The sequence below is a fragment of the Muntiacus reevesi genome, chromosome 18, assembly GCF_963930625.1.
Source record: "Muntiacus reevesi chromosome 18, mMunRee1.1, whole genome shotgun sequence".
NCBI lineage: Eukaryota > Metazoa > Chordata > Mammalia > Artiodactyla > Cervidae > Muntiacus > Muntiacus reevesi.
The window spans coordinates 15,753,190-15,768,109 of NC_089266.1; the positions used below are offsets into that span (position 1 = coordinate 15,753,190).

Here is a 14,920-nt window from a genome sequence, read left to right on the forward strand (position 1 = left end):
TGCTCAGACTCACATCCATTGATTTGGTGATGCTATCTAACCATCTCATCCTCTGTTGCCCCCTTTTCCTGCCCTCAGTCTTTGGTCAGAGCATTTTATCTGTCTGTTCATGGTTACATATCCAGGTCTGAGAACAGGATCCAGCACACAGTAAAGGCACCTCAGGAAATATCTGGTGAACGGGCTGAGTACCTGTTGCTATATTGCATTCCATCAGAGAGATGCCAACTTATGGTGTTGTCAACAGTATGTGATAATTTAATAGAATGCATTTCTGTTAAGAATAATTTTAATAGAATGTATCCTAAATTTTCCAGGACAGATCTACTTAAAAATATTCTGTCCTGTTATCCCATTGATCCAAGGAAATATCCCAGGAATTCTAATATTTTGGCATCTAAGTGAAATCTCTTAGGTTTTCCTGTTATACTCACACAGCCATACCAAAAAAAAAACCCCAAAAAACTCTTGTCAAACTGTAAGTTTTGTTTTTTGGATAGAAAATGTTATTTATTTTTGTCCCAATCATAAAAATTATAAAAAGTGGCAAATATTTTAGACAGTTTTGAATATTCAAGGTAACACAAAATTACTTCAGGCTTATTTCTTGAACAGTTTTGGGAGCCTTTGCTATCTTCATTACTTTTTCCTGGCCATGTTATAATTTTACATTATAAGCCACTGTCTCCATCAGTGTGGAACATGTATTTTCCTTTTTCTAAAAGAGAAAAAGTAATGGATTATATACACTTAAATATGTTAAAATAATAAATGTTATGGTATTTACATTTTTCTACTATAAAAACTTGCAACCCCTCACCAAGAAAGAGGGTATGAGATCAGCTGTTTTTCAGAGTAATCCAGGGGATCAGGATTAGGATCCTTAGGAAAACTCAGATCTAATCAAGGTTCCCTAGGGGATTGCAAAATTATTCCCTGAAACTGAAAGGTCATTGTCATCTGCTGCTTCTGGCCTCTTTCACAAACAAACAAACAAACAAAAGAATGCCACTTAAGTTACATAAACTCAGATGCTTATTGCTGAGAGGGCTGTTACGAGGTCAGAGGGCAGCCCTGTGTTAAATACCATCTTTGCTTTTATCCTTCCTGCTGAGGCTCAGGCAGTTTTGAGGTGCCCCAGGTGGGGGCAGCAGAGTGCAGCTGGTTGCTAGAGAAATCACCCTGAGGCATCTATTTACCAGGTAAGAATTAGGAAAGGAAACCATACTATGACTTAAAACTTTTTTACTGGTCAGAATTCAAAAGATGTCAACATTTCCAGCTGCTAAGGATGTATTAGACAAAAGCAAGAATAATTTTGATATCTATGAAAAAGTAGTTTGCGATGAGCTGTTCAGAAAACGTAGAAATTTCACTGTCGAAAGCCCCTGAAGCCTTTCCGTTTTCTTTTTCTTCCTGTGTCTGTGTCACATTCAGTGATATCTGGAGAGGACGAGAATACAGAGTTGTGGAAGGCATTTCTGTTCACGTGGGCATCGTATAACTTTAGGTCCTTCGGGGAAAGTAATTCTTGGCAGACATTCCAGGACCATGTATAAGTAGAAAAGGTGTCATAAAAGGACTCGTTTTTACTCTCTATTCCAATCAAATCTCCTCGAATTTTCCGCCAGAGGTTTAGCATTTGTTTCCGGTGCTCAAGGGCAATTCCCAAGTTATAGGTGTCTGTAGCTCTCTTTACCTGCAGTGAGAGAGAAGTAGTTTATAGTAGTTACCTCAAAATATCTTTGGTTTCTGGACCATAATTCTAGATACCCCAAATGTTATTTTTTCAAGGTTACTTGCAAGTCACTGAATTTATATATTAGGTATTGCCTCTTGAGGACACATGAGTTAGGAGTTGATGGACAATGAAAATGTATTACTTAGGAGTAGTGAGATATTAAGTACTTTTATAAGAATTTAAAAACACAGTAGACTAAAACAAGGAGGAAATGTGGGATGGAGATGGGCTCTTAGTACAACAGAAGTGACAAGGATGGCACTCTGTCCAGCCTAGGGCAGGGAAGGAGAAGATACTGAGCTAAGGAGGGCCACAAGAAAAATGAAATGAAAATAGTCGTGTTCGACTCTTTGAGACACCATGGACTGTAGCCCTCCAGGCTCCTCTGTCCATGGAATTCTCCAGGCCAGAATACTAGAGTGGGTACCTGTTCCTTCTCTAGGAGATCTCCCCAACCCAGGGATCGAACCCAGGTCTCCAGCATTGCAGGCAGATTCTTTACTCTCTGAGCCACCAGGGAAATCAGAAGCCCACAAGGATTTGATTAAATCTAGGGAGTAGGTGGCCATGGGAAAGTATTCCAGGGAGAGGAGATAGCATAACAAATGCTCCAAGGCAATTCATCCCAGAGCTGGTAGGGGAGTCCAGGCCCTAGGGTAGAGTTAACTTTGAGGAGAGGCAAGTCAGGTGTTGTTGCCGTAATCAGGCCCTAAGACTTGTTCTCACTGAGGTTGGCGGGAGCTCTTTTGTCAGGGAAAGTCATGTTGTAGTGAGACGCTTTTCTGTGGGAAGTGCAATGGGACCCTCAGTTGTGTGGAGCAGAAAATACAGTTGAAATACGCTGCCATTGCCGAGAGGGAAGCATTCATTTCTTAAGCAGGACAGTGACAGGTTGGATTTTCTTAGGACCCATTCTCCACAGCAGCTGTGTGGAGAACGGGTGGAGCTGTGAGGAAGGGATGGCAGGTTGGAAGTTGTTGTCCAGGTAAAGCCAGGGCTTCAGTTTAGGCAATAGCAATACGATGGAATGAAGGGGACAGATTTGAAAAATCTTTGGGAGAATGGGAGTAGCCAGATTTGGTGATTAGCAGATGTGGGGAGTGAGGAAAAAACATAACTTAAGGATGGTTGCCAAATTCAGACTTAAATTGAAGAAAGTGGGGAAAACCACTACACCATTCAGGTGTGACCTAAATCAAATCCCTTATGACTATACAGTGGAAGTGAGAAATAGATTTAAGGGACTGGATCTGATAAACAGAGTGTCTGATGAACTATGGACTGAGGTTCATGACATTGTACAGGAGAAAGGGATCAAGACCATCCCCATGGAAAAGAAATGTCAAAAAGCATATGGCTATCTGAGGAGGCCTTAAAAAATAGCTGTGAAAAGAAGAGAAGCGAAAAGCAAAGGAGAAAAGGAAAGATATACCCATTTGAATGCAGAGTTTCAAAAAATAGCAAGGAGAGATAAGAAAGCCTTCCTCAGTGATCAATGCAAAGAAATAGAGGAAAACAATAGAATGGGAAAGACTAGAGATCTCTTCAAGAAAATTAGATTTACCAAGGGAACATTTCATGCAAAGATGGGCTCAATAAAGGACAGAAATGGTATGGACCTAACAGAAGCAGAAGATATTAAAAAGAGGTGGTACACAGAAGAACTGTACAAAAAAGATCTTCATGACCCAGATAATCACAATCGTGTGATCACTCACCTAGAGCCAGACATCCTGGAATGTGAAGTCAAGTGGGCCTTAGGAAGCATCACTACGAACAAAGTTAGTGGAGGGGATGGAATTCCAGTTGAGCTATTTCAAATGCTAAAAGATGATGCAGTGAAAGTGCTGCACTCAATATGTCAGCAAATTTGGAAAACTCAGCAGTGGCCACAGGACTGGAAATGGTAGGTTTTCATTCCAATCCCAAAGAAAGGCAATCCCAAAGAATGCTCAAACTACTGCACAATTGCACCCATCTCACACGCTAGTAACGTAATGTTCAAAATTCTCCAAGTCAGGCTTCAGCAATATGTGAACTGCAAAATTCCAGATGTGCAAACTGGTTTTAGAAAAGGCAGAGGAACCAGAGATCAAATCGCCAACATCCACTGGATCATTGAAAAACAACAGAGTTCCAAAAAACCATCTATTTCTGCTTTATTGACTATGCCAAAGCCTTTGACTGTGTGGATCACAATAAACTGTGGAAAATTCTGTAAGAGATGGAAATACCAGATCACCTGACCTGCCTCTTGAGAAGCCTGTATGCAGATCAGGAAGAAACAGTTAGAACTGGACATGGAACAACAGACTGGTTTCAAATAGGAAAAGGAATACGTCAAGGATGTATAATGTCACCCTGCTTATTTAACTTACATGCAGAGTATATCATGAGAAACGCTGGGCTGGATGAAGCACAAGCTGGAATCAAGATTGCTGGGAGAAATATCAATAACCTCAGATATGCAGATGACACCACCCTTATGGCAGAAAGTGAAGAAGAACTAAAAAGCCTCTTGATGAAAGTGAAAGAAGAGAATGAAAAGTTGGCTTAAAGCTCAACATTCAGAAAACTAAGATCATGTCATCTGGCCCCATCACTTCATGGCAAATAGATGGGGAAACAGTGGAAACAGTGGCTGACTTTATTTTTTTGGGTTCCAAAATCACTGCAGATGGTGATTGCAGCCATGAAATTAAAAGACGCTTACTCCTTGGAAGGAAAGTTATGACCAACCTAGACAGCATATTAAAAAGCAAAGGCATTACTTTGCCAACAAAGGTCTGTCTAGTCAAGGCCATGGTTTTTCCAGTAGTCATGTATGGATGTGAGAGTTGGACCATAAAGAAAACTGAGCACCAAAGAATTGATGGTTTTGAACTGTGTGTTGGAGAAGACTCTTGAGAGTCCCTTGGACTGCAATGAGATCCAGCCAGTCCATCCTAAAGGAGCTCAGTCCTGGGTGTTCATTGGAAGGACTGATGTTGAAGCTGAAACTAATACTTTGGCCACCTGATGCGAAGAGCTGACTCATTTGAAACGATCCTGATGCTAGGAAAGATTGAAGGCAAGAGGAGAAGGGGACGACAGAGGATGAGATGGTTGGATGGCATCACCGACTCAATGGACATGAGTCCAGTAAACTCTGGGAGCTGGTAATGGACAGCTAGGCCTGGTGTTCTGTGGTTCATGGGGTTGCAAAGAGTCGGGCATGACTGAGCAACTGTACTGAACTGAAGGATGGCTCCTGGCCTCAAGTCTCAGTGCCTAGGGAGATGGTAGTATGGAATCCTCAAGGAAGAGCCAGTTTGATGTATAAGATGAGTTTGCTTTTGGACGTGTCCAGCTTCATATGCTGTGAGACAGCAGGGTAAACATGCTCAGCAGGTAATCAGTGAGCTAAGGCAGTACTGGAAAGACGTCTAGGCCAGTGACAGTTAAGACTGATCAGGTGTTTAGGTGGCAGCTGAAACAAGGAGAATCAGAGTGTAGAAAGATTGAGGGTAGGAACGGTGTTTTTTTATTCTGTGGTATCTCCTAATCTCAGAACCTTGTTAACACTGGATAAATATTTACTGAACAAATGAATGTGTATAATAAAAGCAGTAAGATGAGACTAGAAAACTAGGAAATATCAAGACTTAAGGAACTTAAATGTCGACTGACAGATGAATGGATAAAGAAGATATGGGTTTATATATATACAGTGGAATACTACTCAACCATAGAAAAGAATGAAGTAAGGGCATTTCCAGCAACATGGATGGACCTAGAGATTATCATACTGAGTGAGGTAAGTCAGACAGAGAAAGACAAATATTATATGATATCACTTATATGTGGAATCTAAAAAGATGATATGAATTAACTTACTTACAAAATAGGAATAGGTTCACAGACATAGAAAAAAACTTATGGTTACCAAAGTTTGAAGGGGGATGGGGGGGGTAAATTAGGAATTTGGGATTAACAGATACACACTACTTGATAACACCAAGGTCCCAGGTTCATTCCCTGTACGGGCCACAGGAGCAATCCTTTTTGGGCTTCCCTTGTATCTCAGTCGGTAAAGAATCTGCCTGCAGTGCAGGAGACCCAGGTTCAATCCCTGGATTGGGAAAATCCCCTGGAGAAGGAAATGGCAACCCACTCCAGTATCCTTGTCTGGAAAATCTCATGGACAGAGGAGCCTGGTGGGCTACAGTCCATAGGGTTGCAAAGAGTTGGGCAAAGCTGAGCAACTAACACTTACTTACTTATTATTTTAGGGACTTCCCTGGTGGCTCAGACTGTAAAGTGTCTGTCTACAATGCGGGAGACCTGGGTTCGATCCCTGGGTCGGGAAGATTTCTGGAGAAGGAAATGGCAACCCACTGTAGTACTCTTGCGTAGAAAATCCCATGGACGGAGGAGCCTGGTGCAGGCTACCATCCATGGGGTCACAGAGTCGGACATGACTGAGTGACTTCACCTAGGTAAAATAGGTAAAAAATAAGGACCTGTTTTATAGCACAGGGAACTATACTCAATATCTTATAATAACCTATAATGGAAAAGAATCTGAAAAAGAATATATTTATATGTGTATGTATAACTGAATCACTTTGATGTATACCTCAAACACTGTAAATCAACTGTACTTCACTGTAGAAAAAAAGGGTGAACCTCAGGAAAAAGAAGAGAGAGGAAAGACACAGAGATATACAAAGAATTGAAGATGCAGTATTGTAAAGGCTAAGAAAGTGAAAGTGTTAGTTGCTGAGTTGTGTCTGACTCTCTGCAACCTCTTGGACTGTAGCCCACCAAGCTTCTCTGTCCATGAAACTCTCCAGGCAAGAATACTAGGAATGGGTAGCCATTTCCTTCTCCCAGTTCTTTACCATCTGAGCCACCAGGGAAGCCCCATCGTAAAGGCTAAGGAAGTAGAATGTGTCTCAGAGAGCTTGACCATTAGTGTCAAATGTGGAAGGGAGCTGTCATAAAATAAATACACCACAGTTTCTTTCTGGGAGACAAAAGTTGCTAATAAATGAGGGCACAAAAGCAGACATGCAGCACAGAGTTGTGGTTAAAGTGTGGATTCTTCAGAATCCAAGTTACCCATGCTTTTAATTCTGGTCCTATTACTTTCTAGCTGTGTGCCTTTGGGCAAATCATGTAACCTCTCTGTGCATATTGGTAAAATGACAAGGAGTAACAGTGCCTAGCTCAAAGGTTTGTTGTGGTAAGTAAATGAATTAGAACCTATAAAGTACTTGTAGAGTACTTATAGAGCACACTGCCTGGCACCTAGGAAGCATAATTAAACTACTATTACTATTATTCTTTTAGCTGCCATAATAAAGATGCAGTCAATCATCACAATTCCCTCCCTGAGTACATCCTTCACTGTGACTGCTGGTTTACTACCTTAACTAGTTGCTGTCTCCAGTATGAAACAAATGAATGCCCCAGAAATGATGATGGGTTCAACTCCAAAGGCGATCATTGTTTAGTTGCTCAGTCGTGTCTGACTCTTTTGTGGACCCCATGCACTGTAGCCCACCAGGATCCTCTGTCCATGGGATTTCCCAGACAAGAACACTGGAGTGGGTTGCCATTTCCTTTTCCAGGGGATCTTCCTGACCCAGGGATCAAACCCATGACTCCACATTGTCAGGTGGATTCTTCTTCCCACACTGAACTGTGTGGGAAGCCCCCAAAGATGATTAGCAGGATGAATTATACAAGTTAACATTTGAACCCATTTGGTTACAGAGCAAGAAATATCATTACAATGGATGAAAATGAGAAATGATCTGGTCTTAAAGACAGAGAAGAGAAAAAAAAATCTTGGTTTTATGGTTGTAGTGTGTATGTGCTCAGTCATGTCCAACCCACTGCAACCCCATGTCCATGGGTCCACGCCCACTGCCAGGCTCCTCTGTCCATGAGATTTTCTAGGCAAGAATACTGGAGTGGGTTGCCATCTCTTCCTCCAGGGGATCTTCCTGACCCAAGGATAAAACTGGTGTCTCCTGTGTTTCCTGTATTGCAGGCAGATTCTTTACCGCTGAGCCACCAGGGAAGTTCTATGGTTGTAGTAATGAAGTGGAAAACATTTTGGTCAATGGTTTCTGAGAAGGCATTAAACAGTGGATACTCACATGTGGTTTAATAGCAGCTGCATCAGCCACTGTCCAGTTCTGCTTTTTCTTGAGTATTTGATCAATGGTGAGGATATCACTTGGGTAGCCTGAGGTAGGATCAACAGGTTTTATATTTGCTGCCTTTATAAACATTTAAAAAAGAAGGTTAGTAACATATTTTAGTTGAATTGTATAACAAAGACAAAATACACAGAAATATACTGTATTATGAAAGGGAGTGTATATGATTTATAAGATTATTTCTATACCACCTGTCAATTGTTTCAGGGCACCTGGTATAGTGCTATGTGTAAATGGGCATCGAGCAGACTCTTTCTTAACAGTGAAGCCTAGTCATAAGGCAAGTATAGACCAGAGGATGGTTTATGTTTGGGATGGATGTAGGGAGTAGAGAGGCACCAACTCCATCCTCACTCAAACTTCCAAAGCACTGAAAATGACTGTGCCCTCCACAGAGCACGACCTGTCCTACTTTCAAAATTCTCACAGGGAACCAGGCATCTGTTTTACCCTGTTCCTGGGCTGCTGAACAGTGTTGATGGAAATCATACAAATATGCAGATTGCTTTCTTCGAAAATGTGTATGACCCAGGCTCATCCAGGTCCTCAGTACTGCCTGACATTACTTTTCTTCATTTGCAGCTCTTACAGAAGCTGCTAGAAAACCAAACCTTTAAACTCCCTTAGCTAATGATCTTGTCTCTTCAAGTCTATCTAACATGAATTCCTTTTGCTCTTCTTTCCACCTTAGGATTTCTCCATCCTTTCACACATTTCTTCCTCCTTCCCTCTTATATGTGAGAGTTTTTCCTAATTTTCAAGGTCTCTTTGTGTATCTTTATTTATTCACCTCTCTCCAATTTACTTCTTTCCAGCTCTGGTTTCATGGGTAATTACCTGTGTAATTACACAGGGCCTTGTATTTAGAAGGGCCCTGAGTTTGGTTTAATGTTTTATGTTGCTGTTTTTAAATTTTTAACTATTTTTTGACAAGGAGCCCTACATTTTCATTTTGCACTGGGCCTAGCCAGTCATGTAGCCAGTCTTGCCTCTCTCCTCCATCTTCAAACATCTTCAGTTTCTCTTTAAGCAGTGGTTTTCAGCTTTGGCTGCATAGTGGAACTTTATTTTTTATTTTTTTAATTTTATTTTATTAGTTGGAGGCCAATTACTTCACAACATTTCAGTGGGTTTTGTCATGCATAGTGGAACTTTAAAAAATCCTGAGGCCAGGGCCTCATTCCCAGAGACCTGATTTAACTAGACAGAGCTGTGACTAGGGCAGCAGGACTGTAAAAGCTCTCCCTGGGGGTTCTGTTGTGCAACCAAGATTGAGAACCAGAGTTCTAAAGGTTCTTCCTCCTGGCTACAAAAGTGCTCATCTCTTACATCCTGAAACAGATTTTTATAGACTCTGATTCTCCATCAAGCTATAGTTTCATGTTTCTCTTCCTGCTACAAAAACAGTTAAATTTTTGTAAGAAGATTTGATCCCCCCCTCCCCACTGCTCCTTTGCATTATCAGTTTCTGAAGAGGCATGATAAAAATCTTCCACTGTGATTGTAAATTTGCTTATTCATTTAATATTTATTATTACCATGTATAATGCCTTAAAAAGTCTAAAGCTAATCCTTATTAAATATCACCTTATCTGTCAATTTGTTAGGTACATACAGATTCAGAATAGTTTTATCTTCCTGATGATCAAAAAAAATTTTAATTGAAGTATAGTTGACTTTCTATATTAGTTTCAAAGGCACAAACAGTAATTCAACATTTAATAGATTATACCCCATACAAAGTTATCATAAAGTATTAGCCATACTCCCTGTATTGTACACTACATCCTTGCAACTTATTTTGCATCTAGTGGTTTGTACCTCTTAATCTCCTTTACCTATTTCGCTCCTGTCCTCATCCTTCTCCCTCCTGGTAAACTGTTTTCTGTATCTGTGAATTTGTGTCTGTTTTATTTTTAAGATTCTAAGATTTTAAGATAAATAGCATATTTATCTTCATATTTTCCTTAAATTTTCTCCCCCCCCCCAACATATGGATAACAGCTTATTTTGATTTGTATTTGCCTGATATATCTTCTTCTGTCCCTTTTTTTTTTCAAGTTTCTGTGTCATAATTTAGGTAAAATGATATATATCTTAAAACTACTTAAAAAAAATCAGCACCCTTTCTTTTAAACTTGAAAACAATTCTTTCTTCCTTCCTCCCTCCCTTCCCCTTATTATTTTTTTTAAACTGGTGTCTTTAATCATTTCCTGTGTTACTGATATATTTGGATTTTTCTGCCTATTTTGTTTCATACTTTCTATTTTCCCATGTTCTCTCTTTTTTCTTAATTTTTTTATTCCTCTATGGTTTGGCAATATTCATTTTAGTTTTTACTGATTATCTTCACATTTTTAACATTTACAATTAATGCAACAAATTATAGATTTAATCAATATCATAAGCCTTTCCCCAAACAATAAGAAGAACTTAGCTTTCATTCTGAGCACCACCCTCCTCATCTTCCATGTTAGCATGGTGTAGTATTTTAGTTCTTATTGTCTGATACTCTCCAAACCAGTACTTCTTTTTTTATTTCAGTATATAAATGTTTAATTCTAATTGCTTCTTTGGGTTTTCATTTTCCCAGGTATATGTAAAATTTAATAAAATGTGTATGCTTTTCTCTCTTTTATCTCTGTTATATCTTATGTCCCAGGTGTTTTCCAACTTTTTGGTCTTGGACAATCTAATATGGAGAGATAATGTCTCAGGATAGTTTTAATTTGGATCTTTTATGAAGAGTGAGACTGAATACCTTTTTATGTTTCTAAGAACTGTCTGCTCATATCTTTTGCTCATTTTTATATAGGTTAGTTTTTTCTAATCACTTTGAAGCTCTCTGATGTATTAAAAAAGTTAGCTCTTTGTATTATGAGTTGCAAATGTGACTTTTTTTGCCATGTAGAATTTTTAAATTATTTTTTATCTTTTGACTCTGCCACATACATGTAGAATCTTAGTTTCCCAACCAGGGATCAAACCCATGACCTTTGCAGCAGAAGCATGTTGTCTTAACGACTGAACTGCTAGGGAAGTCCCTGAAACTTGGAAGTTTCATTCCTTGGTTTATAATCAACATTTATAGTACATTAGATTGGATGTTATAATAGATTAGAATTATAGTATTATACATTTTTCAGCAATTTTAATGATTTGTTTAAATTAAATGAAATATTTTTAAAAAATATTTATTTATTTATTTCCACCAGCTTTTACTTGCAGCATACAAACTCTTTAATTGTGGCATGTGGGATCTAGTTCCCTGACCAGGGATTGAACCCGGGTCCCCTGCACTGGGAGCATGGAGTCTTAGCCACTGGACCACCAGGGAAGTCCCTTAAATGAAATATTTATTGTTGTTGTTTAGTCGCTAAGTCATGTCCAACTCTTGTGATCCCATAGATTATAGCCTGCCAGGCTCCACTGTCCATGGGATTTCCCAGGCAAGAATACTGGAGTGGGTTGCCATTTCCTTTTACAGGGGATCTTCCTGACCCAGGGATCAAACATGTGTCTTCTGCATTGGCAGGTGGATTCTTTACCACTGAGCTATGAGGGAAGCCTTGAAATATTTATACCTGGACTTTAAATTTAGGAACATGGCTATGGAGTCTGGTTTGAAATATCATGACTGAAAATATTTGTCATTAATAAGCACATTACTAGTTCTGTTAAGTTACAACTTAAAAACCTAAATATTGAACTGATATGACATAATCCAAATCTCACCTGTGTTTTCCAGTCTTTTTTATGGAAAAAATAGTTCTCAAAGAAATTCAGAGGCTCCTTTCTCTTCAGCATTTCTAACTTCTGTATGTCTTTGAATGGCTTTCCCATTACCACTCCATCCACATTAGGAAACAGTGGAAAGATGGGTATTTTTGAATATGGGCTATCTGAAGGAGGATTGCATTCTGTAAAGATAAAAACTGGTATTACAAAAAAAATGTAAGAAGAAATTCCCATAGAAGACATAAATGTGGTGCCTAATTTGCTCTTTGCCTATTCATCTCCTCAGTGGCTCTGCCACCCCTTCTTCATTCTCCTGCTCCCACCACCCTACCCATTCACAGACTTTCAGCTTCATCCAGGTGTCTAGGGATTCAGGGAAAATGTAAAAATTTGTACATTTGTTTCAAACGATATCTGTGTGACAGACCAGTCACTCAGAATAGGCTGTGGCCCTACTCTTAAAGCACTTGGCATCTAGTATTTATTTCTGACCAGTAATATACACATACATCTTTTACAACAGTGGGGAGAGGACAAATGACCCTTACTCTTGAGCTCATCAAGAAATTTAAATAAATCCTTTTCTTTCATTATTGCAATCCGAGCAGCATTAGCGAAGGCAGCTGTGCTTGAGCTTGGAGGTGTGCATATGTCTGGCTTAAATCTCCTTTTTCCATAACCCATAGTATCGGGGCTCCACACCACTCCTGAGGTGGTTTCCCGGAATTTTCTTCGGAAATAGCTAGGAAAAAAAGGTATATTCAGAGATGGTTAAAAAGTGCCTGACCGTTGGACAGAAGAAAAAGAAGTCAATTTTCAAGTTATATATACTGAATATGTTTGAGTTTAATTTGTATAATCATTTAATATTATTTATATGACATTTATAGAATATCTACAGACATTTTCCACAGACCATTTGATGACTTTATTCAGGCAGTTTCTGGGCTCTGGCTTCCTTCCTCCGCTCCAAGACTTCCCAGTCTTGTCTAGAAAAACACTTAGCAGTTTTGATCTCTGACAAACCCTTAAGTGGTATCAACTTGACTATAAACATTAGTCATGTCTACTATTATATTATTTTGTGGTTTGTTTTTTAAAATTGAGGTGCAGCTTCTGTACAATATTATATGCTACAGGTATATAATATAGTAATTTTATGTTGGGCTTTAAAATGCAGCATTTTTTAAATTAAAAGAAATTCTCATTGCAGAAAATCTGGAAGAGTTAGAAAAGTATAAAGAAAATGCTACCAGTAATCTTCTTATCCACAGATGTCCAGAGTAAATCACTACTGTAATTCTTTACAATCTCTGTGTGTGTGTGTGTGTGTGTGTGTGTGTGTGCATGTATACATGAACGTGCAGTCATGTGTGTGAACGTATTTAGGAGCTATGTTACTATGCATTTTAGGTTATAAATTCTTTATGTACCACAGGCTACATATGATAAAGGACTCTAATTCACAGTATAAACATCCCCAAAGGTACGTTTACAATATCAGTGACAGGTCAGATTCCTTCTTGCTGCTGGGACAGAGACGCCTCTTAGCAGCTGAGGTAGGGATCTGGTCGCTCACTGCTGAGTAGAAAAACATGTTTCTCACTGCTTTGCTGCAGTGGGGCCTTCAGTACCAAAGTGGAAGGTCTCACAGTGTGCTGAGTGGAGGAGTGTCCTAGAGAACAAGATACAGGACCTTTCTTCTCACTACTTCACAGGTTTCTTTCTACTATAGCATCAGGAGGCTTCACTTCTCTCTGGGATGGTGATGGGGAACCTTTCTTTTCCTCTCAGGAAGAGGGAAAGAACTCGTTCTAAATATCAGAGCTGCAGCAGTGGTTGGGTAGGAGTCTGGTTTGTAATCAGATACTTCCTTCCCTAACCTTTTTTAAAAAATGTATTTTATATTGGAGTATAGTTGCTTAACAATGCTGTGTTAGTTACAAGTGTACCACAGAGTGGTTCAGTTATCCCTATACATGTATCTATTCTTGTTCATATTATTTACCCATTTAGGATGTTACAGAATATTGAGCAGGGTTCCCTGTAGGTCCTTGTTGGCTACTATTTTAAACTTTTTATTTTATAGTGGGGTATAGCCGATTAATAAACAATGTTGTGATAGTTTCAGGTGAACAATGAAGGCACTCACTCATACATATACACATATTCATTCTCCTCCAAACTCCCCTCCCATCCAGGCTGCCACATAACATTGAACAGAGTCCTATGTGCTATACAGTAGGTCCTTGTTGGTTATCCATTTTAAATGTAGCAGTGTGTACATGTCCATCCCAAATTACCTAACTATTCCTTTCCCCTGTTCTTCCCCCCAGAAACCATAAGCTCATTCTCTAAGTTTGTGAGTCTGTTTCTGTTTTGTAAATAATTTGTGTCATTTTAAAAAGATTCCCCATATAAGTGATATCATATCATATTTGTCTTTCTCTGTCTAGCTTATTTAGTATGATAATCTCCAAGTTTATCCATGTTGCTACAAATGGCATTATTTCATTCTTTTTAATGGCTGAGTAATATTCCATTGTATATATGTACCACATCTTCTTTATCCATTCATCTATCAGTGGACATTTTGGTTGCATCCACGTATATAGTGCTGCAATGAATGTTAGATATATCCTTTCAAACCAGGTTTTTCTCTGATATATGCCCAGGAGTGGGATTTCTGGGTCATATGGTAGCTCTAGTTTTAGTTTCTTAAGGAACCTGAATATTGTTTTCCATAGTGGCTGTGACCAATTTATATTCCCACCAGCAGTTTAGTAGTGTTCTCTTTTCTCCACACCCTCTCCAGTATTTATTTTTTGTAGACTTTTTGATGATGGTCATTCTGACTGATATGAGGTGATATCTCATTGTAGTTTTGATTTGCATTTCTCTAATGATTAGCAATGTTGAGCATCTTCTCATGTGCTTCTTGGCCATCTGTATGCATTCTTTGGAGAAATTTCTATTTAGGTCTTCTGCTCATTTTTTGATTGGGTTGATTTTTAAAAATTTTATTTATTTATTCTTGGTGTGCTGGGTCTTCATTGTTGCACAAGCTTTTCTCTAGTTGAGGAAAGCAGGGGCTACTCTTGTGGTACACAGGCTTCTTGTTGTGGTGGCTTCTTTTGTTGCTGAGCGCAGGCTCTAGGACGTGTGGGCTTCAGTAACTGCAGCAGATGGGCTCAGTAGTTGCTGCTTCCGGGCTCCACAGCACAGGCT

At 39.2% G+C, this 14,920-nt stretch overlaps 1 protein-coding gene across 1 annotated transcript in view; it reads right to left on the bottom strand.

Moving 5' to 3' along the window:
* Positions 1 to 1,372: 1,372 nt before the first annotated feature.
* The window catches only part of EFCAB3 (EF-hand calcium binding domain 3), a 29,347-nt gene continuing 15,799 nt past the window's right edge, over positions 1,373 to 14,920 (bottom strand). Inside the window, exons 6-9 of the mRNA XM_065910499.1 lie at positions 12,241 to 12,434; positions 11,690 to 11,874; positions 7,891 to 8,013; positions 1,373 to 1,699 (exon numbers count right to left, since the gene is read on the bottom strand). Of these exons, the coding sequence (XP_065766571.1) occupies positions 1,373 to 1,699; positions 7,891 to 8,013; positions 11,690 to 11,874; positions 12,241 to 12,434 (829 nt within the window). The remainder of the gene's footprint in view (positions 1,700 to 7,890; positions 8,014 to 11,689; positions 11,875 to 12,240; positions 12,435 to 14,920) is intronic.